Source organism: Mustela erminea, chromosome 3 (assembly GCF_009829155.1).
Source record: "Mustela erminea isolate mMusErm1 chromosome 3, mMusErm1.Pri, whole genome shotgun sequence".
Classification (NCBI taxonomy): Eukaryota; Metazoa; Chordata; class Mammalia; order Carnivora; family Mustelidae; genus Mustela; species Mustela erminea.
The window spans coordinates 138,937,768-138,965,590 of NC_045616.1; the positions used below are offsets into that span (position 1 = coordinate 138,937,768).

Below are 27,823 nucleotides of genomic sequence, written 5' to 3' on the forward strand. Positions count from 1 at the left end.
GGGAGAGGCTCTCCCAAGGAGATCTGACCCACACCCTAAAGATTAAGAAAAAATATGCTGATAGCTGGAAAACCTTAAGAGCAAGATGGAAACAGATGGTAGTTTATATTCTCTGTGTATTTTCTTACTCTATATATTTCTCTATCTATTTTCTTACTGCTTCTTAAAGAAAGCCTATTTTCTGTTGTTGTTGTTGTTTATGAGGCACGTGGCTGGCTCAGTCAGTGGAGCATGTGACTCTTCATCTCAGGGCCGTGAGTTCAAACTCCATATTGGGCGTAGATCCTACTCAAAAAAAAAAAAAAAAAAGTGTGGGTTTTCATCATTGAGTCTAAAGTGTCTCTGGAGGCAGCCAGCCTTTCCACTCTCTAAAACCTTTCCTTGCTTGCTGTATTGGCTGGTTTCCTGAGGGTGTATGAATGCAGTGGTTGTGTCCAGTGTCCAGAATTATCACACTGCAAACCAATTTGACTATAAATGGATGCTGAGGAGTAGGATAAAGTAATTATCATAACATGGGATGGCTTGAAGAGTGGGAAATTTCATGTAGTTGATTAAAAATAAAAACTGTTATTTCTAGTCCCAGGACTGGACTAGAAATTAAAAACAAAAACAAACAAGCAAAAAGCAAAACCTCTTTGTTATACAAAGTCCCACAGTTGGTTATTGGGAGAAGTCACTTTGCTTCTCCTTCTACAGTCTGGGGTGGGGGAGAGAGGCTAAATCATGTCCTGCTTGGTAGGATTGTACCAAGACAGCTGTCACCTTTTCAGTTCTTGTTGCTTACTGGGCCATCACCTGGATCATCTTCACGCTTCAGAACAATCCCCAACACCCTTGAGATAATTATCACTGCCATTGTCATCACCCTATGTAGAAACAGAGGCACTGAAACAAATACCTTGCTCAAACACAGAGATCATAAAGGGCATGGGCAGGGCCAGCTACATAACTTACAGAGCTCAATGTCAAATGGAAATGTGGGGTTCTGGCCAGGGACAGGGAAGTCAACTACTATTCCCACAGTGCATGAGCGACCTCCAAGGAATTAGAACTGCTGTGCCTGGCCACATTTGGTACTGCATGGAGATAGGCAAGAGATTCCCACTAGTAGCCATGGCACTTCCAGTCTCCAGCAAGGATGGCCATATACCTCACCCAGGGACATAGGAAGAGGTGGGGTCAGGGGCTGTGTCTGACCCTAATCATCTCCTAGTCAGTGTCCAGGCACCCATGGGGGTGAGAGGTGGATGGCTGTGGTGGAGTGCAAGATTCCCTTCTCACTCCTTCCTCGCAGTGAGGTTGCTGCCCCAACAGAGTGGGCAGCAGTCATGGGATTGGTTTGGGGGACTGGCAAGGTGCCGGGGAATGAGCACCAGGGAAGAAGTGGGGGAGAAGATGGGAGGCAGAACTGTGTAGGAAATGAGGCCCTAAGACCCCTGGGCTTGCTCCATTGGCCCAACAAATTTCACTTAAAAAACATAAATTCAAGGGCCCCTGGGTGACTCCGTTGGTTGAGCGACTGCCTTCGGCTCAGGTCATGATCCCCGACTTCCAGGATCGAGTCCCACATCGGGCTCCCAGCTCCTTGCGGAGTCTGCTTCTCCCTCTGACCTTCTCCTCTCTCATGCTCTCTCTCACTCATTCTCTCTCAAATAAATAAATAAAATCTTTAAAAAAAAACATAAATTCAAGATGAAATGATTAAGAAATTCAAGGTTGCAACTGCAGAGCATTAAACCCCAAATACTTCTAAGTGCCAGCCCTGTGTGACTGCACTAGTTGCATGTCCAAAAAGCCAACCCTGGCTATAGGTACCCAAACTAACATACTCTGGAAGAAAACTATAGAAATTCAAAGTCCTTTGAAAAGTAAGAAAGTAAAAATTTCTCCTGTCATTTCACTTTGAAAGTAATAGCTGCTGTGAAAGAGAGTGATATTTTAGTCTGAACAAATAACTTCGTTCCTCAACACCTCCCTGAAGAGTGTCTTTCTTTATGGAGCCCGACTTGGCCTTCTCAAATAGAATTGACCGCTTTTTGTGCTCCTTCCTAATTTGCATAATCACAAAGTTAAGAACTGGGGCTTTGGAATCCCACAAACCTGGGTTGGAATCCTAGCTCCCTCAGTGACTAGTTGTGAGGCCCTGCTGAATTCCTTGCATCTATGGTCTCACCTGAAAACCAGGATAATTCTACTCTACTGGGGGTCCAGGCCCGCCATACTGATAGGCTTGACGAGGGCAACCGAACTGGAAAGGCGGCTACAGGACTTGTCTTGAAACTGCAAAAGTAAGCACATTCGTTTTCACTTAGATTGTATGTTTATGTGGAGGGCTTTGGGAAGGACGCTCATGGAGACGAGGAGGGTAGAAAGCATTAGTCGCAGTGCTTGACACCGAAAAAATGAACTGCATGTATTTATCCGTCTTTAACACTAGACTCACTTTCTTGAGAGCGGGTCCTGTCTGACTCACTTGTGTCTAACACAATGCTTGGCACCAAATATGAAATTAAAATGAATTTTCTTTGCAACTTTCGCTAAAAATGAGGATTTTATCAATAACTTAAGAAAGTGGATAAAGTAAGTCTCTCAAGGGCTTTTGCTATTCTGTTATAACACAAAGAAACGAAAAAACAGCGGGAAAATGAGGTCGACAGGCCTTTTATGATCATTCAAACTTATTCCTAAGCGTCTGTTAACAATGATTTGTCTCATCTTTGCCTACATTTAAAGTAATAAACCTGGAGGTCATCAGTGTGGATCTGGAACTCATACAGCGGGTTCCAATACACCACACTTTTCAAAAGTTTTAAACCAAAAAGGCAAGCAAGGTTAGAGAACCACACAAGCAAGGAACCTCACAACTTGGTGACCGTAGGATCGTTGGACGACAGCGACATTCTTGCTCTCCAATCGCCGGAGAGTCCGGAAAGAACACTCTCTGGATTGGCCAGAGGAAACATCTCTCCAGGTTCATTCAAGAAGTAGCTTGGCGTGGGGCTAGGCCGGCAGCGCCTTCTGCCCAATCAGAGGACGCATGAGGCGGGCTTTGCCGGAGCGGAGCCTATCCCCGAAGACGAATCTCTGCCCATCGGATGCCGGTCGCGAGCGGAGGGGGCGTGGCCTCAGGCCACGGGCTCCCGACTCCCTGGGCCCGCGCGCGGAGTGGGCGGGGCGAGCGGTGTCAGCGGCGGAGCCGGATGCGGGCGTCGCCGCGGCCGCAGCGGCCCTGGGGATGGGCGGAGCCCCAGCCGCCAGTGCTGGTGGCCGCCGCCGCTGCCGATCCCGAGCGGCCGCCTCTGCTCCCTCGCGTCGCTGCTTCCTAGGGCGGCGGTATGCTGGGGAAAGGGGTAGTCGGCGGTGGCGGCGGCACCAAGGCGCCCAAGCCCTCTTTCGTGTCGTACGTGCGCCCTGAGGTGAGGGGGCGCCGCGCGGGCGGGGCGTCGGGCTGGAGCTGCCGGGGCGAGGGGCGCCGGGAGCCCCCTCCCCGCTGCGGGGAGGGCCGCGGGCGCTTCCTGTGCGTGTGCGGGAAGGAAGCCGGGCGGGGTGAAGCCCTCGGGGGACGCGTTGGGATCTCGCGCGGGCTGAGATGGGGACCTCCGGCGCGGGCAGGCAGGTGCCCGAGAGTCGGGCCCCGTCGCCGGCGGCCAGATGAAGGGGCCCAAGCCGGGTAGGTGCTGCGGCCCGGGCCGCCCCTGCCTGCCTTGGCGTGGAGCTGGGGTCCCGGGCACCGCGGGAGCGGAAGGGCTGCGTGCTCCGGGCCCCCGTGGGGACCTGCCTAGAGCCCGCCGCCTGGGTGGGTCTGCCCTGCCCTTGGAATTTCTCAGTTCAGTCTTCAGAGCTCGCCTGTCTCAGCTGCGTGCTTGTAAAGGGGCCGTTTGATGCCGCTGGCGGGATACCGTGTACTGCCTCCCGCCTCCCATCAGCAAGCAGTGCGGCTCTCTCCCTTGTGAATTCCCCTCTGTCATTTCTTCCCCCTTTCATTTCACCGCCTCTTGCCTTCCTCCTGGGGTTTTACGGTCAAGTTCATTCATTCATAAAATATTTTTTTGAGCTCCTACATTGTTCTGAACTCTTGGGATATACATCAGTGAACAAAACAAGAGATCTCTGCTCCCCTGGCGCGTATTTGAGGGAGAAAGGAGTAGACAATAAGTAAAATAAACATAAGTAAATGACATGGTTATATTAGAAGGTGCTAAATATCAGGGGAAAAGGAAAGGCACCGTTTTCCTCCTTGGCACAGTGGCGCTTGAGCAGACCCGAAGGATGTTTGGGGTCTGAGGAAAGAGTAGTGCTGGTGGAGGGAAGTCTGGAGTGTTGGAAGAACATGAAGGAAGAAGCCTAGTAGGTGAGGGCAAGAGTCGTCGGAAACCAGGTTGGAGAGGTTAGAGCTTGTAGGCCATCGTGAGGACTTCTTGAGCAATAGTTCCCAATCCAGATGCCTAATGAGGTGCATTCTTATTTTGGATTCCTGAAGGTTTTTCCGGCTCCTCTCCCCAGTAGTTTAAGCAGCAATGTGCAGGAACACTGTCGAACTCATGTCTTCAGCTGCCTTCCCAGTCTTGATCAGGGACTGTTTCTCTAAGACCACCTGAGGCTTGAAGCCTTCATACACGCATCTTCAAGTTCACAGTGTGTGTGTTTTCACTAGTTGAGAATACTCCTGTAATGGGTTTTATTTTTAGTCCTAATTTGAAAATAAAAACCACTTCCTCCTTAGATCCTTGATAAGGAGGCAGGGTCATCTTGAATTTTCAACAGGCTTCCCTTGTCTTGTGGGTTAGTAATGTCGGTGTCTCTGTGTCTTTTTTGATTGAGCCCTTGCTGAAGTACAACTGATCTTTAACCTTTCCTGTTCAGGGAGATTAAACTACAAATGGAAAGTCTTCTGAAATGTGGCCAGAGTTCAAGAATGTTCAAATTTTTCATCCACCAAGTGCACATGTTGTAATTAGGCATGTTTTTCCTCTTTGCCCACAGTGCCTGATATATTTCCTTTGAGGGATAATTAGGGAAGGGGAGCGGTTCAGTCCCAAAAGGGTCACATTTTTCGCATCCTTATAGTTGGCAGTTTTGTTTTCTTGCAGTGAAATAGTGCTATGTAGGCACTATGTTTCTTTGTTGTAATCTGTCTCTAAAAATATTTTGAACTGAGGGAAGGGCTCTGACCTAAATTGCTTATAGTTCTTAAAAGATAAGGGTATGAGCGGGGTGAGAAAGCAGTTTGTTTTTTAATGTGTAGCCTTTGGAAACTTCCATGTGAACACGTTTGAGGTGTAGCTTATGTACCTCTGAGAATACGGAGTCTGACAACTTCTTGGCTCACTCAGTAGGAGGAGTTCCTCAGAACACTTCTCTGGACTGTCATGTTTCTACTCCTTTCCTTCATATTGTTTTCATCTTTACTGCGTTTGGTGTATGTCTTCTTGTCACTTCTCTGCATGTGGTTTGCTTTTGTTAGCCGGAAAATCGAAGGTTTCTCGGGTGCCTTTCTGCTGGTACATCACTGAGCTGCCAGAACAGTCTTCACACCTTACGATACAGGGATACCTGTGCCTGGTGATCAGCTTGTTCTTGGCTGATCAGATCTTGGAAGGCTCAACAGTGGTTTTCTTAAGTACACCCGAGTCTGTCAAGAGTCAGCACTTTGTGTTAGAAACAGTAGTGCTTTACTGGGTAAAGTAGTTGGAAGAGGATGCTTTTAAAGACAATGACTTATTTTTTCTCTGTGATTAGAGAGGATTGACATCTGTCATTGATCCTGTGTCAGTGAATGTGCACATTAAAATCCTGAACTGTAGTTTAGGGCCTTTGGACATGTTTTCTGAACTCTAACCAGAGGGTTACAAATCAGTAGAGCTTGTAAGGCGGAAGCCAGTGGCTCTGGAAATCGAGGTGAATGGGAGGGAGAGAGCTGGGTCTTTCTTGGTGGTACCAGCCATCTCTTACTACCTCTAGAAACATCTCAGCATCACCATCCCAGCTTAGTCCCAGACAAGCAGTGCAAAGGACATTGTGCATCTATGCAAGGGAACGCTAGGTGCTGAGCTCCCCTTCAGGGAGGCATTAGATTAGAGTTTGGAAGATAGATCCATTTTTTTTGCTAAATAAAACACTTGTTTGAATTATTATTTCAGAAGCTGTAAGTGTTCATTGTAGAAAAATAAGAAAATATAGATTTGCAAAGAATTTTTTAAAGAAAAATTGTAAGTAACTCAGAGTATATCCTGTCAGATATGTGTGTAGGTGTATGCATATGTTTTTGTAAAATAGGTTTAATATTGCAAATCATATTATTTTGTAATCTGCCTTTTCAGCAGAAATTTGTATTGTAAATGTCTTTCCACATCTGTTGTTAGCCTATAATTTCATTTTAACTTATACCTGTTTTCCACAACAGAAACACCCACTGTGATGGGGAGACATTAGGTGGCACAAAGAACCAAAAAAAGCAGTGTGATTTTTTTTTTTTAAGGGTTTTATTTATTTTGAGAGAGAGAATGTATGCATGCACATGAGAGGGTTGGGGGATGGGCAGAGGGAGAGAGAGTCTCAAGCAGGCGGCACACCCAGTGTGGAGCTCGACCTGGGGCTTGATCTCCTGACCCTGAGATCATGATCTGAGCTGAAATCAAGAGTCAGACGCTTAACTGGCTGAGCCACCCAGATGCTCTGTGATTTTTTTTTAAGTTTATTTATCATCATTTATCATGGGGTTCAAGCTCGAGGTCAAGAGTTGCATATTTTACCAACTGAGCCAGCCGGGCATCCCCTATTTGTAGATTTTTAAATTTGGGAGAGAATTTAAAGATAATCTACTTCACCACTGTACTCTTCCACTGTAATACAGATATGGAAATGAGGCCCTGCAAGGTTAAGTGTCCTACCCAGCGCCACAGGAGTATTGCAGTCCAGAGATAAGAACTGTCTCCGGAGCTAGCACTGTCTGTGGCTCAGACAGGCCCACAGGAGCTTGGGAAACGGATTCTTTGTATATGTGAGAAGAAAAAGCAAGAAAAGAAACGAAGATTGTTGGGGTGCCCGGGTGATTCAGTTGTTGAGTGTCTGTCTTCAGCTCAGGACCTGCTCCCAGGATTCTGGGGTTGAGCCCCACATCGGACTCCCTGCTCCGCGGGAAGCCTGCTTCTCCCTTTCCTCCTGCTTGTGTTCCCTCTCTTTTTGTGTCTCGATCAATCAATAAATAAAATCTTAAAAAAAAAAAAAAAAAGAAACCAAGATTGAGGAAGGGTAAAAAAATCCAGATTTAAGAGCTTATTTTTTCTTTTCATTTATCCCTCAGGGAAAAGAATGTATTTGATTGCCTCATCTTCATTTATGGCCCTATCTTTTCATGGAGAGAAGTGAACTGATCTCTGATTTTGTGTTTTTCCAAGAGATAATAGCTGGGGGGTTATATCAAAATAATACAGTGAATAATTACTAATATTTATTAGGCACTTCTGTGTTCCAGGAATTGTGTTATCTCATTTTATCCTTTCAACTCTCATATGCAGTGGATACTGTTACTTCCTTTTGTGTGTTTAGATGTGGAGAGACCCAGTGTAGTACCTTGCTCGGGGTCACAGCTGACAAGAGGTGGTGCCAGAATTTAAACTCGCACAGTCTTACTCCAGGGCTGTTCTTCTCTCCTTGAACTTATGAATGCGGTAATATTAGTGAAACTAATATTAGTGAAACATGCCTGTAGTCCTGACCGGCATTTACACACTAAAGTGCTTTCTCATTCATGGTCTCTAGTGGCAGTTTCCTTCTTGGTTCCTGTTAGCTTCTCCAGCAGGTGACTGTGAGCGAATACAGGGCCCCTTGGAGATACAGCTAATTCATTCAGCAGATATTTACTTAGCACCTGCTGGTACCAGGCACTATTCTAGATGCTGGGGCTACAGAGCAGATGAAATGATTGAGATTGTTTTTTGGTGGAACACTACTATGTTGGATCACTGACTTTGATGACTTAGATGGATCCGTGACTAGAAGGCGTTGCTTTGTCCTAAAACAGACTTCTTTGCTCAGACCTAGCAATAAAAAATGCCTTTAAAAGCAAACTCTAGATCCATCACTTTTTTAAAGACTCTAACTTTTTTCCGCTCCAAACTAATTTTTCTGATGGAAGAGTTTTCTCCTGGAGCTCAGAGGTCATTGACAGCGATTTAAAAGGACATCAAAAAACGAAAAAAAAAGGACATCAAAAGTTCTTCCTAAAATGATCACTTTCTTAGCTGTGGCTTTAGCCTGATGATCTCTCCAAAGCTTCCTCTTTTTCTCTCCTGCATGTGCTTCCTGCGGCATCTCCCTGGATCCTCTCCAGTACCACTCAACTTCTGCAGATGGAGCATCAGAAGATGTCATGAGGCTATGTCAAGAGACACTTCCTGCAGCCTGATCAAGCAGCTGCCATACAGGCACCCTCGGTCTTAGAACCCGATGCTCTTCTGCACCCTACTTCCCTCTGATGTTAAAACCAGGGCTGCCATCAATAGCTTAGGCTGAGGACAACCCATACTTAAAATTTAAAGTTCTAGATTTTTCTCAGAACATCTTTAACAGGATGTTTGATATTCTTGGAAGACTTCCACATTAAACTATCTTTTGTGACAGTGTTCCTTAGTGAGAATTTGATTTTTCAGAGGCTCAAGCTTTTAATTTTTTTTTTTTTTTAATTTTCCTTATGTTTGGGGGTGGGGGTGAGGGTGAGGGGCAGAGAGAGAGAGAATCCCAAGCAGGCTCCATGCATGGTGCAGCTTGATCTCATGACCCTGAGATCATGACCTGAGCCAAAATTGAGTGGGTTGCTTAACCAGCTGAGCAACCCAGGTGCTCCAACCAAAGCTTTTTTTTTTTCTTTTTTAATTTATTTATTTTAGAGAGAGAGCACATGCGCATGCTTGTGCATGTGCCTGCGTAGGCAGGGAGGGGCAGAGGGAGAGAGAAAAACCCAAGCCAACTCCTCGCTGAGTGTGGAGCCTGATATGGGGCTGGATCCCACTACCCCAAGATCCCAGCCCAAGCTGAAACCAGCAGTTGGATGCCCACCCGGCTCTGCCACCCAGGTGCCCCCAAACCTTCATTTTAATCACCTTAAAAGATGTATATTTATTTTTATGATAAAGACAATATTAAAAAAAGACAATATAGCAAAGTTTTAAACATCAGAAGTTAGAAAAATAAAATTACCGTCAGTTATGCTACCTTAACCAAAGCAGTTAGTTACACTGTTTAGTATGTTCTTGCTATGCTACCTTAACCAAAGCAGTTAGTTACACTGTTTAGTATGTTCTTGCTTTGTCCGTGGGTGTACCTTATGGTTTCAAGCATAATATCTGTGAAGATGTGTAACCTGAATGTGGTTGTCAGCTTTGAAGGTAGTACTGCCGACCCCTCCCGGTAGAGCGTGCACCTTGAGTTGTTTTCCTAGCAGGAAACCACCCTTAGTGTCTCCTGCGTTACCCTTGTGACTTCTGACCCAAACAGTGGGTTTGCAGTTTAATGAATCATTTAAAATAAACCTCTTGAGGGGTTCTTGGGTGGCTCAGTTGGCTGGGCATCTGCCTTCCGCTCAGGTCATGATCCCAGGCCGTGCAGCCCGTTTCTCATCTCCCTCTGCCTGCCACTCTGCCAACTTGTGCTCTCTCTCTCTCTCTTTCTGTCAAATAAGTAAAATCTTAAAAAATAAAAAATAAAATAAACCTCTTGAGAGAGGTTGGGAGGTAGCATTGAACTATAATTCCTTTTTTTTTTTTTAAAGATTTTATTTCTTTATTTGACAGAGAGACAGCGAGAGAGGGAACACAAGCAGGGAGAGGGAGAAGCAGGCTTCCCACTGAGCAGGGAGTTGGACGCCAGGCTCCATCCCAGGACCCTGGGATAATGACCTGAGCCAAAGGCAGCCGTTTAGCGAGTGAGCCACCCAGGCACTCCTGGAATAATTCTTATAATCTCTCATCTTCTGTTGCTTTGGGAGAATGAGGAGGGGAGGTAAAAATGGAGAGGGGCTCTGAAATGGAGTGAAGCTGCCCAAGAGCTGGAAGGACCACAGGGCCTCCTCCTTTCCGTAGTGTCCTCTACTTGCCTCCAGGGTGCAACTCAAGGGAGAGCAAACTCCAGGAGAGCAAAAAGGACTGAGGCCAGTCCTTTAAGCCTTGGTTGTGTTTCTTCCTGGAAAAGGAGAGGAATAATACCATCTGATAGGTAGGTATGAACTGGTGTGCACATTAAATGTGATTATGCGAATCCTTAGAGTATTCGGCGCATGGTTGGGCTTCAGTAGATGTGGGCTACTGTGATTGTTCAGAAGTTGTGGGTCAGGGCCATTTGGATGGCTTCAGAAAGTGCTTAATCATTAATCTTAGAATACAGAAATCTTTCCCAGCCAAGGTACCAATGAAAGTGATATATTTAGTTGTTGGGGTTGTTGCCATGGTATCCTGACCGGAAAGTTCACTGTGTGGTAACTCTTTCTTAGAGTATTTTTCACTATCTCTAAAAGTTTCTTTTCCTCTTTTCTTTGTTCCTTTATACATTTGAGAATGATTTGATTATACTTAAAATTCCAACCTAATGAGAGCACTTACTTGTTGACTTTTTTCATTGTTAATATTTGGCCTTTGACATTTTGCTAGTTTCATTCTGTGGACCCGTTTTCCCTCTTCCCTCATTTCCTTTTTTTTTTTTTTTTTTTTCCCTTTTAAGTAACCTCTGTCCCCAACATGGGGCTTGAACGCGCAGCCCTAAGATGAGAGTTCTGGCTCTCCTGACTGAGCCAGTTAGGTGCCCCCATTGCCCCTCATTTCTTTCTTTCTTTCTTTTTTTTTTTTTTTTAATATATTTTATTTGTTTATTTGACAGAGAGCTAGAGAGAGAGAGAGCACAAGTAAGCAGAGCAGCAGGGAGAGGGGGAGAGAGAGAAGCAGGCTCTCTGCTGAGCAGGGAGCCCGATGTGTGGCTCGATCCCAGGACCCTGGAATCATGACCCAAGCCGAAGGCAGCCGCTTAACCAACTGAGCCACCCGGGTGCTCCGCCCTTCATTTCTAATGACTCTATTGTAGGCCAGATTTTGTCCATTTAGCATGTCTGCTCAATGATTTACTTAAGATATGAGTAAGTAAAATCAAATTGCCACCCAGGCACCCCTAAGATTTTATTTTTAAGTAATCGATACAGCCAGTATGGAGCTCCCACTCAGAGCCCCCAGATTCAGAGTTGCGTGCTGTACCAACTGAGCCAGGCAGACACCCTAGTCTACCTTTCCCTGTGACAGATTGCCACCCCCTGTTTCAGACAATGGTCCTGAGCTGCTGGGCTTTTTGCTTTTCTCGCTAAGAGAGTTCTAAAATTCCTGAGGATACCTTAAAGGGAGTGAGCCCGGTTTTTGGCTGAAATTCCTGTTTTGCTTTAATCTCTTGAGATCTACTCCCCAGTGTGATATTTACATCTCATAGTTTCTCCCTCCCCTGTACCATAGGATGACTGTCCTCCCGGCAGGCCTATTTTGAACATGGGAAGAAATACCCGTGTCTGCACAGCTCAGGACCTGTCACCAGGGGATCCGCAGCAACAGCTAGATGCAGTCAGTAGTAGTATGAACTTGAATTGGGAGAATTACTGATTGTGGAGCTACCATTTGCTCTGTGTCGGAATTAGGAATGCAGAAAAACAGTCTGTGCTCTCAGGAGGCTCCCACCCTGTGGGAGAGACAGCAGGTCCGCAGAGGGCCCTAGTGCCCAGAGGTGGGTGCTGCCTGGTTACGGAGGAGGAGCGCACAGAAGGCCTCTGCGAAACCCACGGTAGCATCCGGCCTCATCTGAAGGCTGTGGAGGACTCGGAAAAGGCAGTGTGAGAGGGGGTGCTGGTGTGGGGAGGAGGGGGTGTTGCAGTGGGCAGGCAGGAGCACCAGCGAGAGGCGCACAGCATGTCGGGACCAGGTGGTCGGAGCATCTGTCTCATACCTTACGTAAGGCGTGCTGGGGGTGCGTTGGAGCTGAGTCCTGAACAGAGGAATCCGAGGGCTGCTGCTAGGACACGCAGGATTGTTTTCTGCTGTGATTGCTCCTTTACCGTTAAGTCAATCTGGCCCTTTGTGAGGCTGCGGGCATCTTCTCCTTTGCCCCTGGTTCCTCCTGCTCTATGGCCATGGAGAAGCTCCTGCTCCAAAGCTTTGAGCTCCTCACTGGCTATTCAGCTGACCTAGTATTTATGTAGCAGTTGGAGGGGGGCGGGTGGTGCACAGAAGGCAAGGCCATGTGTTTTTGCAGCTGCTGTTCGTCACATCAGTTAACTGAAATGATGAGATTTGGACAGCCCCGCAGTTGCCACCTGCTACCTTCTCTAGCACTCGCACACATTCCAGTGCTGCCCTCTTTACTTGCAACGCCATGTGCTTGTTAGGAGCACGGCTTTGGAATTAGAGCTCTGCTGCTTGCTGCGTGGATTTGGTCTGGGTATTCGCCTTTTCTGAGCCTCGGTTTCCTCATCTATGAAATGGCAAAAAAAAAAAATAGTAGTATTTAGCTCCTAAGATTGTTGTGTTTTTTTTTTTTTTTTTAAAGATTTTATTTATTTATTTGACAGAGCACAAGCAAGGGGAGCAGCAGGGAGAGGGAGAAACAGGGCTCCCCGACAAGCAGGGAGCCCAGTGCAGGTCTCCATCTTGGGACCCCAGGAACATGAGCTGAGCTGAAGGCAGACACTTAACCGACTGAGGCTCCCAGGGACTCTTGTTGTTAGTCTTAATTGAGGCAATCCACAGAAAGTTATTAACACAGTACCCAACATGTAGCAAACGCTCATTAAGCGTGGACTGTGGTTGTTACTACTCTTTACCCCAGAAGCTGCCGCATTGTATGTGTTTGCATGTTGTTTGGGCCACCAGTGCAGGTCCCCATAGTGGCAAGATTTCCTCCATTCCCCTGTAGCATTGTTCTTTTTTTTTTTTTAATCATTTTTTTAAAGATTTTATTTATTTATTTGACAGATCACAAGTAGGCAGAGAGGCAGGCAGACAGAGAGGAAGAAGCAGGTTCCCTGCGGAGCAGAGAGACCGATATGGGGCTCGATCCCAGGACCCTGGGATCATGACCTGAGCCGAAGGCAGAGGCTTTAACCCACTGAGCCACCCAGGCGTCCCTGTAGCATTGTTCTTCCCTTGCATTCTCAGAGGCTTGTGTCCAGAGCCAGGGATGCTGGCCTTTTTGCAGGACTGTGTCCTACCTGCAGCGGGTGCCTTTCTTGGTCCACCCAGAGGGCCTCCCCTCCTGCAGAGCTTTCTTTTTCAGTGAGCTCTTCCATGGATTCCTATTCTGTCCTCTTCTTATAATGTTTTCTCTTGTCTTGGGGATGTCCAGGACAACCTGGGGTTTGGGCAGCATATTATGTCCTGGGCTTTATTGTCACAGGAGGCTCCCATCATTCCAGTTCGGCTTTCTTCTTTTTATTTATCTATTAAGATTTCATTTATGTGTTCGAGAGGGAGAGATAGAGTCCACATGTAGAGGGAGTAACAGGCAGAGGGAGAAGCAGGCTCCTGGCTGAGCAAGGAGCCTGATGCCAGGCTCCATCCCAAACCTGAACCGAAGGCAGATGCTTAACGGACTGAGCTACCCAGGGATCCCGTGGCTTTTTTCTTTCAAAATTAGCCTTCCCCGCTGCTGCCAGCGGCCCCTTCTTTCCCCGGCCAGCCAGTTGTACTCCAAACTAGTCACAGTTTCCGGGGTTCCCTTGCGAGTGGCCTTTTTGCTTGTCTGTCTGTATTTCTATTCATTCTACCCTCCCTGCTAGCATCTTGTGTGTTAGGAACCGCAGACTACAACTGCTCAGCTGGTCTCTCCCTCTACCCGAGTCACCCTGCACACCTCAGCCAGGCTCCTGCTGGGTGCAGCCTTCATGCGTCATTTTCCTATTTAAGAGTCCTCCTGTCCACCTGCCTCCTCCCCAAATGTTAACACCTTTTCCAGACTCACTGCAGATTCCTTTTTTCTTCTGCTTTGTTGAAAGAGTGTTAGCTTGCATTTGGGAGGCCAGTGCTCTGCTCATTTCTGTGTGACTTTGAGGGAGCCCCCTTTAGCTCTTTGGCTCATTTTCTGATTCATACAGTTGGCTTAGGCAACTGTATGTGCAAACCTGTTTGCACAAAGGGACGCTGGGTGGCACAGTCGGTTGTGTTGGACTGTTGGTTGCGGTGCTGGTCACGATCTCTGGGTAGTTGGGTTGAGCCCCGAGTGGAGCACCGCGGCAGGCTCTGCACTCAGCGTGGAGTCTGCTTGAGATTCTCTCTCCCTCTGCCCACTCCCCACCCCCACCCTTGCACATGCCCTCCCTCTCCCTCAAATAAATCTTTTTTTAAAAAATATTTTATTTATTCATTTGAGATTCATTTGAGATGATTCTTGAGATTAAGAGTCATTCATGCTTCTTGACAGGAATCACTTTAACAGATGACTGCTGGGGCATAAAGACCAGCAACCACACTCACGGCCGACCACAGCTCTTCACCTCAGCCATCCAAATCACTCTCCAGCAGAAATAAAAAAAGAGCCTCAGAATGATGCTCCCACCAGCTACTGCTGGGGGATAGGGGGTAGGGACAGGATGGTTGGGTTATGGACATTGGGGAGGGTATGTGCTACGGTGAGTGCTGTGAAACGTGTAAGCCTGATGATTCACAGACCTGTACCCCTGGGGCAAATAATACATTATTTGTTAATTTAAAAAAAAAAAAAAGCATGAATGAGTAATACTTTCACTGCCATTCAGTGAATGAGGAACTGTCATACTAGACTGAGGGATTTAATTTGAGCCTTAGTGAGCAGTTACTTTCTTCCTTTTAAAAAAATCTGAGGTAAGGGGGAAAAAAGGAGTCTAAATATGCAAGAAAGGATTTAGAATGGGCACATGAATATTTCTCAGTTGTTAGGGTAATGCACTATTAGAGGCTATTTCCTGTTTCCCAGTCCTGAACACTTGTTAGAGTTGAAAGGGTACTTGATGATACTATTTTGTGATAGGGAAAAAGTTTTGTTTTTAGATTTTATTCATTTATTTGACAGACAAGCAGGAGTGGGGGAGGGAGAAGCAGGCTCCCTGCTGAGCAGGCGTCCTGATGTGGGGCTCATGGGGATTGCCTGGGATCATGACCTGAGCCGAAGGCAGATGCCCAATGACTGAGCCACCCATATGCCCCAGGAAAAAAGTTTAAGATCGGCAGTTACCTAGGGCTAGGAGTGGGGTTGGAGGGTTGGCATCAGGGAGAATGCTAATGGTACTATGCTGATGAGTACCATGTTTCTTTTAGGTGTGATGAAAATACTTTAAAATTGGTTGTGGTTAGGGCGCCTGGGTGGCTCAGTGGGTTAAGCCGCTGCCTTCGGCTCAGGTCATGATCTCAGGGTCCTGGGATCGAGTCCCGCATTGGGTTCTCTGCTCCGCGGGGAGCCTGCTTCCTCCTCTCTCTCTCTCTGCCTGCCTCTCTGCCTACTGGTGATCTCTCTGTGTCAAATGAATAAATAAAATCTTTAAAAAAAAAAAATTGGTTGTGGTTATAGTTGTTGTACAACTATAGTACAACTCTGAATATACTAAACACCACTGAATTGTGCACTTTATTTTTTAAAGATTTTATTTATTTATTTGACAGAGGGATAGAGCCAGAGAGCACAAGCAGAGGGAATGGCAGAGGGAGAAAGGGAAGCAGGCTCCCTCCTAAGCAGGGATCCCAGTGTGGGGCTTGATCCCAGGGTACTGGGAACCTGAACCGAAGACAGATGCTTAACCGACTGAGCCACCCAGGCACGCTGAATTGTGCACTTTAAATAGGTGACCTGTAGGGTGTATGAATTTGTCTTTGTGTTTTTGTTTGTTTGTTTTCTAAAGTAAGTTCTATGCCCAGTGTGGAGCTTTGAGCTCACAGCCTTGAGGCCAGATCAAGAGGCCAGGGCTTTACTGAATAAGCCTGCCAGGTGCCCCTGAATTAGGTCTTAGTACAACTTTTACAAAAATGGAGTAAAAACCAGAAGTACTAAACTTGTGTTTTAAACTTTCTCAGGTGTTGGAACTCCTGAGAAAAAGTCCTGGTTTCATCACCTGTTTAGCTATATGAGCCCTGGCACATGATTTACCCTCTTGGAGCTTCATTGGCCTTATCTGTAAAGTGGGGATGAGAATACTTTATAGGATCGTTGCCGAGATAAATTTCACAGGGCATATGAAAGTGGATGTACTAAAATCTCCAGTAAATTATATATTTTTGTGTTTAAGTTAGATCTGTATTTTGATAATAGATGTGCTTTTTTTTTTTTTTAAGATGTTATTATTTATTTGAGAGGGTGTAGAAGCGAGAGAACACAAGCAGGGGGAGAAGCAGTCTCCTGTTGAGCAGGGTGCCCCACACTGGGCTTGATCCCAGAACCCTGAGATCCCCACCAAAGTCAAAGGCAGACGCTTCACCGGCTGAGCCACCCAGGCGCCGCATGGATAATAGATGATTAGTCTAAAATGTCTTTGAGAGTTCCCAGCTAGCCGTGTGCCATGAACACTTACTGAGGCTGAGAGCTGATTTGCATGATGAGTAAATAGCAGAGTCCTCAAAGACTAGATGCCGGAACGGCTCAGTCTGTGGTCTGTTGCTTGGAGTCCAGACAGATTGTCAGGTCGCCTCTTACTGCATGTCTGCTTCCCTGGCTTCTGTTTTCTGGCCAGGGTAATTGTTGTTTGTATGCTAAAGACAGTGTATAGTTAGTGGAGTGGAGCTGTGGTTATCGGGAAAGCTGTTACCTGGTCTTGCTTTCAGAGGGCAATGAGCCTGCTAGTCAGGCTGGCTCTGAAGGGAGTGAGAGCCCTCTGGCCAGGAGCGGGGAGCCAGCAGTCCTAGGAATCAGCGCCGGGAAACAAATCCTATCTTGGTTTCTAGCTCCCTAGAACTGGACGGTGGGTAGATTGATTTAGCTTCTAGTCTCTGTCTCCAGTGACGAGGCTTCATATTTAAAGTCTGGCTTTGAGGGGGCGCCTGGGTGGCTCAGTCATTAATCATCTGCCTTCTGCTCAGGTCATGATCCCAGGGTCCTGGGATTGAGCCCCGCATCGGCCTTCCTTGCTCAGCAGGAAGCCTGCTTCTTCCCCTCCCAGTCCCCCTGCTTATGTTCCCTCTCTCACTGTGTCTCTCTCTGTCAAATCAATAAAATCTTAAAAAAAAAATAAGTAAAGTCTGGCTTTGAACATGTGCCAGCCCCACTGACGGGGCTAGAATGCATTTCACAAAGCCCGTGAGATGTGTGATAAGGGTTCAGTAATACTTGGCACTAGTCATGTACTTAGGTAGTGATTTTAAATTTTTTTTTTTTTTTTGGCAGAGAGAGACACAGTGAGAGAGCGAACACACACAGAGGGAGTGGGAGAGGGAGAAGCAGGCTTCCCATTGAGCAGGGAACCTGATGCGGGGCTTGATCCCAGGACCCTGGGATCATGACCTGAGCCGAAGGCAGACGCTTAACAACTGAGCCACTCAGGTCCCCTGGTAGTGATTTTTAATAGAGCTGTTTATTAAAAAAATCTGTCAAGAACTATGCTTAGGATTAAAGAATATTACCAGGATCAAGGATTATTTGTGTCTTTGTATGTTTTTGTGTACATACTCTTTCAGTACACTTTTATTGACGGTTTACTATCCGAGGGTAAAAAGTACAAAACTGAGGAGCATAAAGGGAGGGGAGGGGAAAAATGAAACAGGACGAGATCAGAGAGGGAGACAAAACATAAGAGACTCAATCATGAGAACCTGAGGGTTGCTGGAGGGGAGGTGGGGGATGGGGTAGCTGGGTGATGGGCATTAAGGAGGGCAGGCGATGTGATGAGCACTGGGTGTTATACGCAGCTGATGAATCATCGAACTCTACCTCTGAAACTAATAATACACTATATGTTAATTAACTAAATTTAAATACAAAAGTAAAATTTTTAAAAAATACACATAGGTGTGGCCTCAGCCTCCAGTTTGTGTCGCTGGTTGGGGAGGCAGACAAGGTAAAAGATTGTTGCGCTACTGGAGGGAGGGTGGAGCAGAGAGAGCTTCACAGGGGCCTTGAACTTCCCGTAGATAATGGATTGACCGGCCCAGTGGCCGCCCTGGGGGCTAGATGGTGGCAGTGTGGCTGTGGTCACGGCAGTGTGCAAGGTGAGAGGTGATGGTGGCTGAAAGTAAGAGCGGCAGCGGGGATGGGCAGATGTGGACGGATTCTGGAGCTATCGATAAAGCCGAGCAGACAGGATATGAGGGCCAGGGAGTAGTTATGACTCCTGGAAAAAAAAGAATGACTCCTGGGTGAAGGGAGCGGGTGAAATGGGTGACGGGGACAAAGGAGGGCACTTGTGGTGACCAGTGCGCGTTGTATGGAAGTGTAGAATCACTGTATTGTACACCTGACACTAATATTACACTGCATGTTCACTAACTGGAATTTAAATAAACACCTTTTTTAAAAAAGGAAGGAAGGAAGGACTCCTGGGTGTCGGCTGATGCGACTGACCATCGAATCAGAGCCCAGAGGAAGATGGACAGGCTGGGGGAGAGCGGGGAAGTGATGAGCTGATTTTGAAATGTGAATTTGGGGGATGTTAGGAACATTCCAGTGCAGGTGGCCAGGCGGCTGTTGGGGTGTCCAGGCCTGGGGCGCTGAAGAGGGACCTGGAGTAGCAAGTCACTGGGGCTCATCCTCTCTGTTGCTGGAAGTGCCGTGGGTGGGCGAGCTCTACGAGGGAACACAGGTCTTAGGAGGAGGGAGGAGGACCCTGTCCGAAAAGGAGACTTGCGGAAGAGCAGCCGGAGAGTGGTTATTTGGCCTAGAACTCATTTCTGCTGATTTCCAGGGCTCAGGACAAATGACACTTCCTGAGAGTAGCAGTCTCTCTGACCGCGTCCGAATGTGGCTGGATGCCCCTGCTCTGCTCCCATCAGCCTGTCGCCTGTCCTCCTCCAAACGCAGCAGCTCGCACACGGCTCTGTTACAGCTTGTGCTGTGCTCCGCGCCTGCTGCTCTGGGAAGACTGAGGCCGTGGGTTCTCTCCTGGATTCGTGGTGCTGGAATACAGCGAAAGAAGTGACAGCTCAGTCCGTGGAAGAGTCTGTGGAAGGCCGGGAGGCAGAGTCCTGGAGATGGCTGTGGCCAGCCGGCAGAGGCAGTTGGACTGTAGTGAGGAACACGATTCTGATCAGGCCGACTGAGGCTCCAGTCCCGCCTCACTTAACCTTGGCCAGCTTGGGTTCCTCATCTGTGACATGAGAACGCTGATAGCTGCTCACAGAGCCGTGAGGACTGCAGGAGCTGGTGCATTCTTTGTACGATCTTCTGTCCACCTCTAGTATTTATGGCACCGTTTGCCCAGTGTTCCAATGATTACTTTTTATTTGTCTGAAGTTAGGGAGGGCAGAAGTCACTTCTTATTTATCTTTAAATCCTATGCACTTGGCATTAGGATGTTCAGGAGCTTTTTGTTGAAGTGAATTGGTGCATATTAGAGATGGGTCACATTGCTGCTCAGAGTAACCCAGATCCCGCCCAAGTGTTGACTCCCAGGTTTTGCCCCTCGGGCTCATTAGAGCCCTGTGCTTTGGGCCACTCCTGAGAAATCTAGTTCTGAGAAGGGATCACAGTGACAACTTGTTAATGCCAGGCCTGCTGTGTGATGTGGATTCTGGTAGGTGTGTCTCCTTGGGGCCATACACTTGCTGAAGAATGGGTGGCAGTTCTCAGTCTTATCTGGCGTACGTTGCCAGCATAGGAGTGCTTCTGGCTCCTGGGATGGGGGTGATGTCCGGGGGCGGGGGGCAGCTGCCCCTCCTGGGGATGGTTGATATTCACAGTGGGAACAGGAACAGATGCAGGAGTTTTTGATCTGTGGGGTGGAATGTCTGGAAACTGGAAGACTTGTTATTCATGCCCTTAACGTCTTTTAAAATTAAAACAAAAGGAATACCCAAATCATTGGGGTAAATGATGGAATAAGAAATTAACAACAACAAAAAAACCCCAACTCCTGTCCTAGCACTGTGGCAGAACTGTTCTCCATTTCTGTTCAGACACTGTTCTAACTGAATTCAGGCCACTGGGATACCCTAGTTTTGAAAATGTGGACACGCGGAGACTGCTGGCAGCCGTCCGTGCATTCTTCTGTGCCGTCATGGCACAAAATGTCCACGCTCAGAGGGAGTAGCAAGAGGTGCTGCACAAAGCATTTGGTCCATTTTTAACTGCCACATTTGTTGAAAATTTGCAGCATTTTCAAATGAGTTCGTTCTCAGAGATCTTGCAGAGTTCAGGAAAAGTCTGTCAGTGTAACTAGGAGAATCAGTTTTGTGTGATTATTATTATTTTTTTAAGATTTTATTGATTTGACAGACAGAGATGACAAGTAGGCAGAGAGACAGGCAGAGAGAGAGAAGAGGAAGGAGGCTCCCCGCTGAGCAGAGAGCCTGATGTGTGGCTCAATCCCAAGACCCTGGGATCATGACCTGAGCCGAAGGCAGAGGCTTTAACCCACTGAGCCACCCAGGCACCCCAGTTTTGTGTGATTATTAAAGAGCCATGCTTTTCTACCTTTTTCCCCCTACGCATTGAACCAAGATAGTTAATTGGGGTCAGTAAGGACTTTGATCCCATGTTTCATTGCTCTGGAAGTAAGATTGGTCCCATTTGCTGGTTAGGCAGCTGGGTAGGGAGTGTCAAGAGTTGAAGGATGGGGGGACCGAAGGGAGTACAGGGTCAGGAGGAAGTCCAGGCCCCCTCTGAAACCAGGGGGCAATTTAAGAAAGCATAGAGGCGGGCGCCTGGGTGGCTCAGTGGGATAAGCCTCTGCCTTCAGCTCAGGTCATGGTCTCAGGGTCCTGGGATGGAGCCCCGCATTGGGCTCTCTGCTCGGCGGGGAACCTGCTTCCCGCCCCCCCCCCCGCCTGCTTCTCTGCCTACTTGTGATCTCTCTCTCTGTCAAGTAAATAAATAAAATCTTTAAGAAAAAAAAAAAAAAAGAAAGCACAGAGGCAGCTGTCACTCTGTGTGAGTTGAATTGGCTGTAGGATCCTGGGATGACGCCAGCCCCATCTTCGGCTCTTGCGCTCCTGCAGTTCTAACTGGACAGTCTTCACGATTTCTGCTCTTTCTGGATTAATGCCACACACATGACAGGCTTGAATGGAATGCACTCTTTCTCCAGTACTTTACCATATGATGAGAGCATTTGGTGATGCCATCCATAGTAACGGCGCAAGCCTAGACAGATACTGTATCTGAAGCCATATGTTTCTCTGGTCCCTGCTCAAGTGATTTTAAAACCTCTCACTTCTTGGTCATTACTAATTAAATTAGTCAAGGAAATCTTTTGAACATGTTGCATGTGACAGGTTTGTGGCGGGGGGGTTCTGGGGATATTTGGTGAGCAAAAAAACAAAACAAAACAAAGATGTGTCCTCAAGGAGTTTAGATTGGTGGGGAGGTAGAGTTAAATAATTACATAACAAATGTGCAATTTAACTATGGCAAGGGCTCTGAGGAAGAGAGAAACGGGGGACTGTGAGAACCCAGTAACAGAAATGGCCCTTGTCCTGAGACCTGATGAATACTCAGATTCACAGGGCGGAGAAGGAGAGAAGCATTCTGTAGAAGGAGCATCCTGTGGAAACACCTCAGGATGGGAAGGAGCAGGTATGGGAGGCTGAAAGAAGGCCAGTGTGGCCAACACACAGACTGAGGAGGAGAATGGTAGGCAGGCAGAGTGACCAGGTGGGTAAGGGCCAGGCCACACAGGGCCTCATAGGCCGCATCAGGGCACCATCTTCATCCCGCCAATAATGCAAACAAACTGTGCTCTGACAGGCTCGCTGCTTCTTTAGGGTGGAGAACGGATTAGAAAGTGGGCGGATGCAAGTAGACTGGCTGGCAAGACCACCTCCAAGTGGGAGATGGCAGCTTGAACAAGGTGATACTGGTGGAGATAAGGGAGGAACATGGATTCTAGAAACATTGAACCCGTGATACTGATGCAGTTTGGTGGTAGGTGGGATCTTGAGGCTGACAGAGGAGGGAGGTGTAAAGAGACTGTTAGGTTGGCCTCCAGACTACGTGTTCTTCAAGGGAAGCACGGACTTGGCAAGACAGTACATAGCAGTATTCATCGTGGCTGGAGTCTTTCCTGGAGTGTTGTGCATCGGAAGATTCCCACTGAACCCTCAAGGGTTTGTTGGGGTGACAGCTCAGAGACTTCTGCCTCAGGGGACCCAGGAGAATAAGTCACAAGAGGTAGTCACAAGAGCTCGGGAGGAGTTGAAGAAGCCCCAGGCAGAGCACTTCTCTGTGCGGCCAGGACTGGCCGGAGGTGTTTTCGGTTTTTGTTTTTTTCCCTTCGGCCTCCTGTTCCCTGTCTGCAGCACACTTTGCGGTTTTCCCTGGGGACTTTCTATGATTCTTGGTTTGACTTGGTTTCGGGTGGGTCTAGCAGATATATTCACTGATCATTTTGTCCCATTTTTCCTTCCTTCCATGTAAGGGGCCATGTGGCATCCTCTAAGGACACGGACCGAGACAGCTACGAGGTTGGACTTCACCTCCACACGTACTAGCCATCCTGGTCGGGTGTCTTCATCTGCAAAATGGAGATAATAGTGGGCCTAATAACGCCACTTCAAAGGCTTGCCATAAGGATTAAAGAAGTTAATAAGTATCAAACCCGTAAAACAATGCCTGACACATACAACTCAAGAAATACTTAACACCCTGCGGCTGGGTGGCTCAGTAGGCTAAGGTTTTTGATTTCAGCTCAGGTCGTGATCTCAGGGTTGTGAGATTAAGCCCTGCGCATGGAGCCTGCCTGAGTCTCTCTGCCCTGCCCCCTCTGTGCCTCCCCCCACCAAAAAAATATATTTATCATTATTCACCTCTCAGTCTCCATAAGGACTGGTCTTTGTAACTATCCTCTTTGGCATTTACAGAGTGGACATTTGTGATTTCTGTAGTCCACAAGTGACCCCTGAGTCATGATTTACTAATCGTAGTGTTGATAGGGAAGAGATTGTATTTACTTATCCAATTGTAAATATCAGGTCGGATAGCCTTTAGTCACTCATCCAGTAGATTTTCCCATGAAGACAACAGCTTATACACACTCAGAATGCAGCATGAGGGGGAGTGGGGTGTCCATGTGCGAATTTGATCCTGTCCTCTAACCCACTCCGAGATCCATGTTCGGACTCGGCGCTTCCAGACGTGGGTCCCCCTGTACCCTTGTTGGTAACTGCTTCCCCTCGCTTTCATTTAACTGTGCTCATTCTCCCACAATCAACAAGCAACGGATGTTATAACTCTTTCTCTTTCTCGGACACATTGAGATACTAACTCCATGTTTGTCAGTCCTTTGTTTTTCTGCGTAGTTCAGAAAGCTGTTGTAGGGGTGCCTGGGTGGCTCAGTTGGTTAAGTGTCTGCCTTCGGCTCAGGTCATGATCCCAGGGTCCTGGGATTGAGCCCCATGTCAGGCTCCCTGCTCGGCAGGGAGAGCCTGCCTCTCCTTCAGCCAACTCTCCCTGCTTGTGTGCTCTCAAATAAATAAATAAATAAATAAAATAGTTTTTTAAGAAAAAGAAAAAAAAGCATCTGTCTTTTGCTCAGGTCATGATCCCAGGGTCTTGGGATTGAACCCCGTGTTGGGGTTCTCTGTCTCAAATAAATAAATAAATAAATAAAATAGTTTTTTAAGAAAAAGAAAAAAAAGCATCTGTCTTTTGCTCAGGTCATGATCCCAGGGTCTTGGGATTGAACCCCGTGTTGGGCTCCCTGCTCAGTGGGGAGTCTGCATCTCCCTTTCCTCTACTCTCCCCACTCCTGTTGTGCGCTCTCTCTTTCTCTCTCTCAGACAACTAAAATCTTAGGAAAAAAAGCTGTTGTAAAATACAGGAGTGAGGGGGCGCCTGGGTGGCTCAGTGGGTTAAAGCCTCTGCCTTTGGCTCAGGTCGTGATCCCAGGGTCCTGGGATCAACCCCTCCATCAGGCTCTCTGCTCAGCAGGGAGCCTGCTTCCTCCTCTCTCTCTGCCTGCCTCTTCCCCTTCTTGTGATCTGTCAAATAAATTAAAAAAAAATACAGGAGTGAGGACACAGGACATAGCCAATGAGACTCCATTCTGCCTTTTCTGACTCCTCCCCACCACCCAAACAGATAGCTTCCCAAATTAAAAGAAAAAATTAAGTTTTTTGAGGGGAGGATTTTAAAGTTTATTTATTTACTTTTTTAGTAATCTTTACACCTAGTTTGGGGTTAGAATCCATGACCCTGAGATCAAAGGTCCCATGTTCTTCTAGCTGAACCAGCCAGGCACCTGGGGAAGTTTTTTTGTTGTTGTTTTTTAGTTTTTTTAATGATTCTCTTTGTATACAATGACTTATTGGAGTCCCTTCGGCTATTTCTCTTCTTAGGACTGTTGTCTATTTTGTTTTGGGAATGGCTATTTGATGGTAGTGATCATGGTACTTATTTTTTCCTGAGTTTTTGTAAGAATTGGATAGTGTATAATTTATAATTATTTTGAAGTATTAACCAGAGAAAGTTACATACTAGTGATGGTTGCCTACAGGTAGCTCCTTAAATTATACTGCTTAAGCACTTACATAGGTTTTTATTCTCAATTTCTTACCAACTTTAAACAACTTACTCTCAAGAGAATCAACTATGGTGGGGTGCCTGGGTGGCTCAGTGGGTTGGGCCTCTACCTTCGGCTCAGGTCATGATCTCGGGGTCCTGGGATTGAGCTCTCTGCTTGGCAGGGAGACTGCTTCCCCCTCTCTCTCTGCCTGCCTCTCTGCCTACTTGTGATCTCTTTCTCTCTGTGTCAAATAAAATATAATAAAATCTTAAAAAAAAAAAGTCAGCTATGGAGAAAGCTTTACTTTTCGTACAGCGTATTGGAGCAGTCCCTTCCTCAAATGCAGTGTTCTCTTTTTTTTTTTTTTAAGATTTTATTTATTTATTTGACAGACAGAGACCACAAGTAGGCAGAGAGGCAGAGAGAGAGGGGAAAGCAGGCTCCCTGCTGAGCAGAGAGCCTGATGCAGGGCTCGATCCAAGGACCCTGAGATCATCACCTGAGCCGAAGGCAGAGGCTTAACCCACTGAGCCACCCAGGCGCCCCAAATATGGTGTTCTCTTAAAGAAGCCATTAGTCTACTCTCTGGGTCTTGCAGTGGGTTCAAAGTATTTTGTGTTGCAGGAGATAAAACACAAAATGACCATTTCTAATTCATTTTGGGCTTCTAGAAACAAATTGTTTTTTTTTTTTTTTTAAGATTTTATTTTTATTTGACAGAGACAGCGAGAGAGGAACACAAGCAGGGGGAGTGGGAGAGGGAGAAGCAGGCTTCCCACCGAGAGCAGGGAGCCCAGGACGTTGAGATCATGACCTGAGCTGAAGGCAGGTGCCTAACGACTGAGCCACCCAGGCACCCCATAACAAATCCTATTAAGTGAAAAATGCCATTTCTTTTTCTTTTGCTTCAGATATTCCTGTATACTCTGTCTTACGGAATTACGGCCACCTTGGGTGTCGCTAACTGCAGGAGCTTCTGATCCACAGAAAAGAATTCAGAGTAGATTCAATTTAGTTTAATGTGGGAAATAGGACTGAGAAAGAAGTAGAAATTTTTCTTACTCTTGTGACAGAATCTTGAATAATTGTAACTCTAATTCTAGAGTGAATTCTTTGTTTACTCGGAAGAAAGGACAAGGAATGAAAGCAGTCAAGAAGCACAGATACTGTTATGACCAACAGTGATAACTCCCATTTCCTGAACAAGTGTGCCAGGCATTTGCATACATTTTCCTCCAAGCCTCATATTAGGTAGTATTGTTTCCATTTCCATAGGACCAAGTGAAAGCTCAGCCAGGCGACATGACACTCCCAAGGTCATGTCTGTAGAGCAGAGCTGGATTTGATCTGTGGCCCCATTTCTGTATTCTTTCTGATGTTAGTGCCTACACTGAGAGAAGTTTGGAGAAACAAGGGGGAAAACAAAATTTATTAGTATTATGCTGTATTAAAAAGACAGCTTTCTGCTGTAAAAAAAGGTAGATTTCACCCTAAGATACTCATAGATTCCCACCTAATATGTGGGTGCAAATACATTTGCCCCCTCAGATTTTCTATTTTAGCAGAGAAAACAAGTGTATTAAATACCCATTTGAGAGCAGTAGAGCGACTTGCAGGAAATAAAGTGTCTCTGGTGTGTCTTTTTCGCACTTTGGTGCCAAATGTGATTGAAAGAAATTGTTTTGGAACCTTTAGGGACATTGGCTCTTGGAATTTGCCCTTCTGGCTGGATGAAATTAAACAAAAACTGAGAATAACACATCAGTTTTTGACTCAAAGCCCTAATAAACAGTGAAGGGTTGATGTGAAGCATTTTGGCATCTGGAAACATTCTGGCTTATGAGAGCTTCATTGCCGAATCCCCCTCCAGAGCCCCCCACTCTTTTCAAGGTCAATCGCTTTCTGGTAGGGCCCGTTTTCTGCCTTTCCTGAGGTGCCTTAGGTCTGTCACACTTTTGAGAATATGTGCAACTTAAATGTGAACTTGGTAAGAAACTAGAGAATTTACTTTTTAAGAACCAGTGGAATGAAAACCAGGCTGCTTTTCAGCCTCTCAGCAGATTCTCAGGAGTGTTGGCTGACTTTGGTTTTCACATGCTTTTGTCCTGGATGTGGCAGACCCTTGTACAGTGAAGTACAGTTCTCCTAAGGGAAGTCTCCTAATTTGTCCTAATCAGTTTTGTAATAAGAGATTGGTTTCCTACTACAGGCAGTGGGTATCACAGCCATTTTCCCTTTTGTAGTAGGAAACCAGAGACCGTATTTGTTAGAACTGATACTTAGCAGGGAAGAATGTGACTTCTGGAACTCGTCAGGGATTGGACTGTACCCTGGATTAGTGATTTATTTCCTATAAAAGGAAAGTTCCAGAACCTCTTTAAGCCTCATTTTCTTCATTTTAAAATGGAGACAATACCACTGCTAGAGTAGTGCAGATTAATGAGATACTAAGGAAGACCACTTACTTGGCACGTAGTAGCAGCTTAGTAAGTGTTAGTTGGTTGTTACTATCATTACGGTGAAAGCCTGCAGTTGAAGCGAAGGCTGAGCCTGACAGACTGAGGAGGGCTTTGATGGCCATGCACAGGCTTGGACACATCTGTGTTTACTGCTCCGAAATCCTTTTGTCTTCATGATTTTCTGCAGGCCTCAAAGTAGATGAGGTTGCTCTCCAAACTGTGTTGTGGATGAATGAAGTTTTGTTACAATTCTTTAGTGGCATTTGAGGCAGGGGCTCACATTTGATAGTGTGGCATTAGTGGCATTTGATGATTTTTCTTGGGTGCTGGCTTTTCAGCAGCAGTGTGATCTTACTGTGTTATTCTGACCTCTCCTTACACGGTCTGAGCTCTGAGGGCAGTTGAGGGATCGTGGCAGTTTTAGTAGGAAGTTGAGCCCCGTGAGGAATCTTGGTGGTATTTCTGTCATCCCTCTCCGAAGCTGAAAGTCCCACACGCTTCATCGAGTACGTGGCTTCTCAGTGACTTAGCTAGCTGCTCTCTGTTTTCCTTTTTCTCCCTCACACCTGTTACTGGTCAGCGACTTGTCGCCACCATCCAAATGTATTTAACATTATTCTAAGGAAGAAGAGGAGTCAGTACGTTTAAAATGAAAAATGTGTATTAAGCTTTTGGGGCATTTGACAAAGATGATGATGACTGGGAAAAGGTCTCCAGCTCTTTCCCTTTT

At 46.6% G+C, this 27,823-nt stretch overlaps 1 protein-coding gene across 1 annotated transcript in view; it reads left to right on the forward strand.

Annotated features, from left to right (window-relative positions):
- The first annotated feature begins 3,160 nt into the window (after positions 1–3,160).
- MTMR12 (myotubularin related protein 12) overlaps positions 3,161–27,823 on the forward strand; it is a 71,287-nt gene continuing 46,624 nt past the window's right edge. The window contains exon 1 of the mRNA XM_032337681.1: positions 3,161–3,419. Within this exon, the coding sequence (XP_032193572.1) occupies positions 3,339–3,419 (81 nt within the window). The 5' untranslated portion in view covers positions 3,161–3,338. The remainder of the gene's footprint in view (positions 3,420–27,823) is intronic.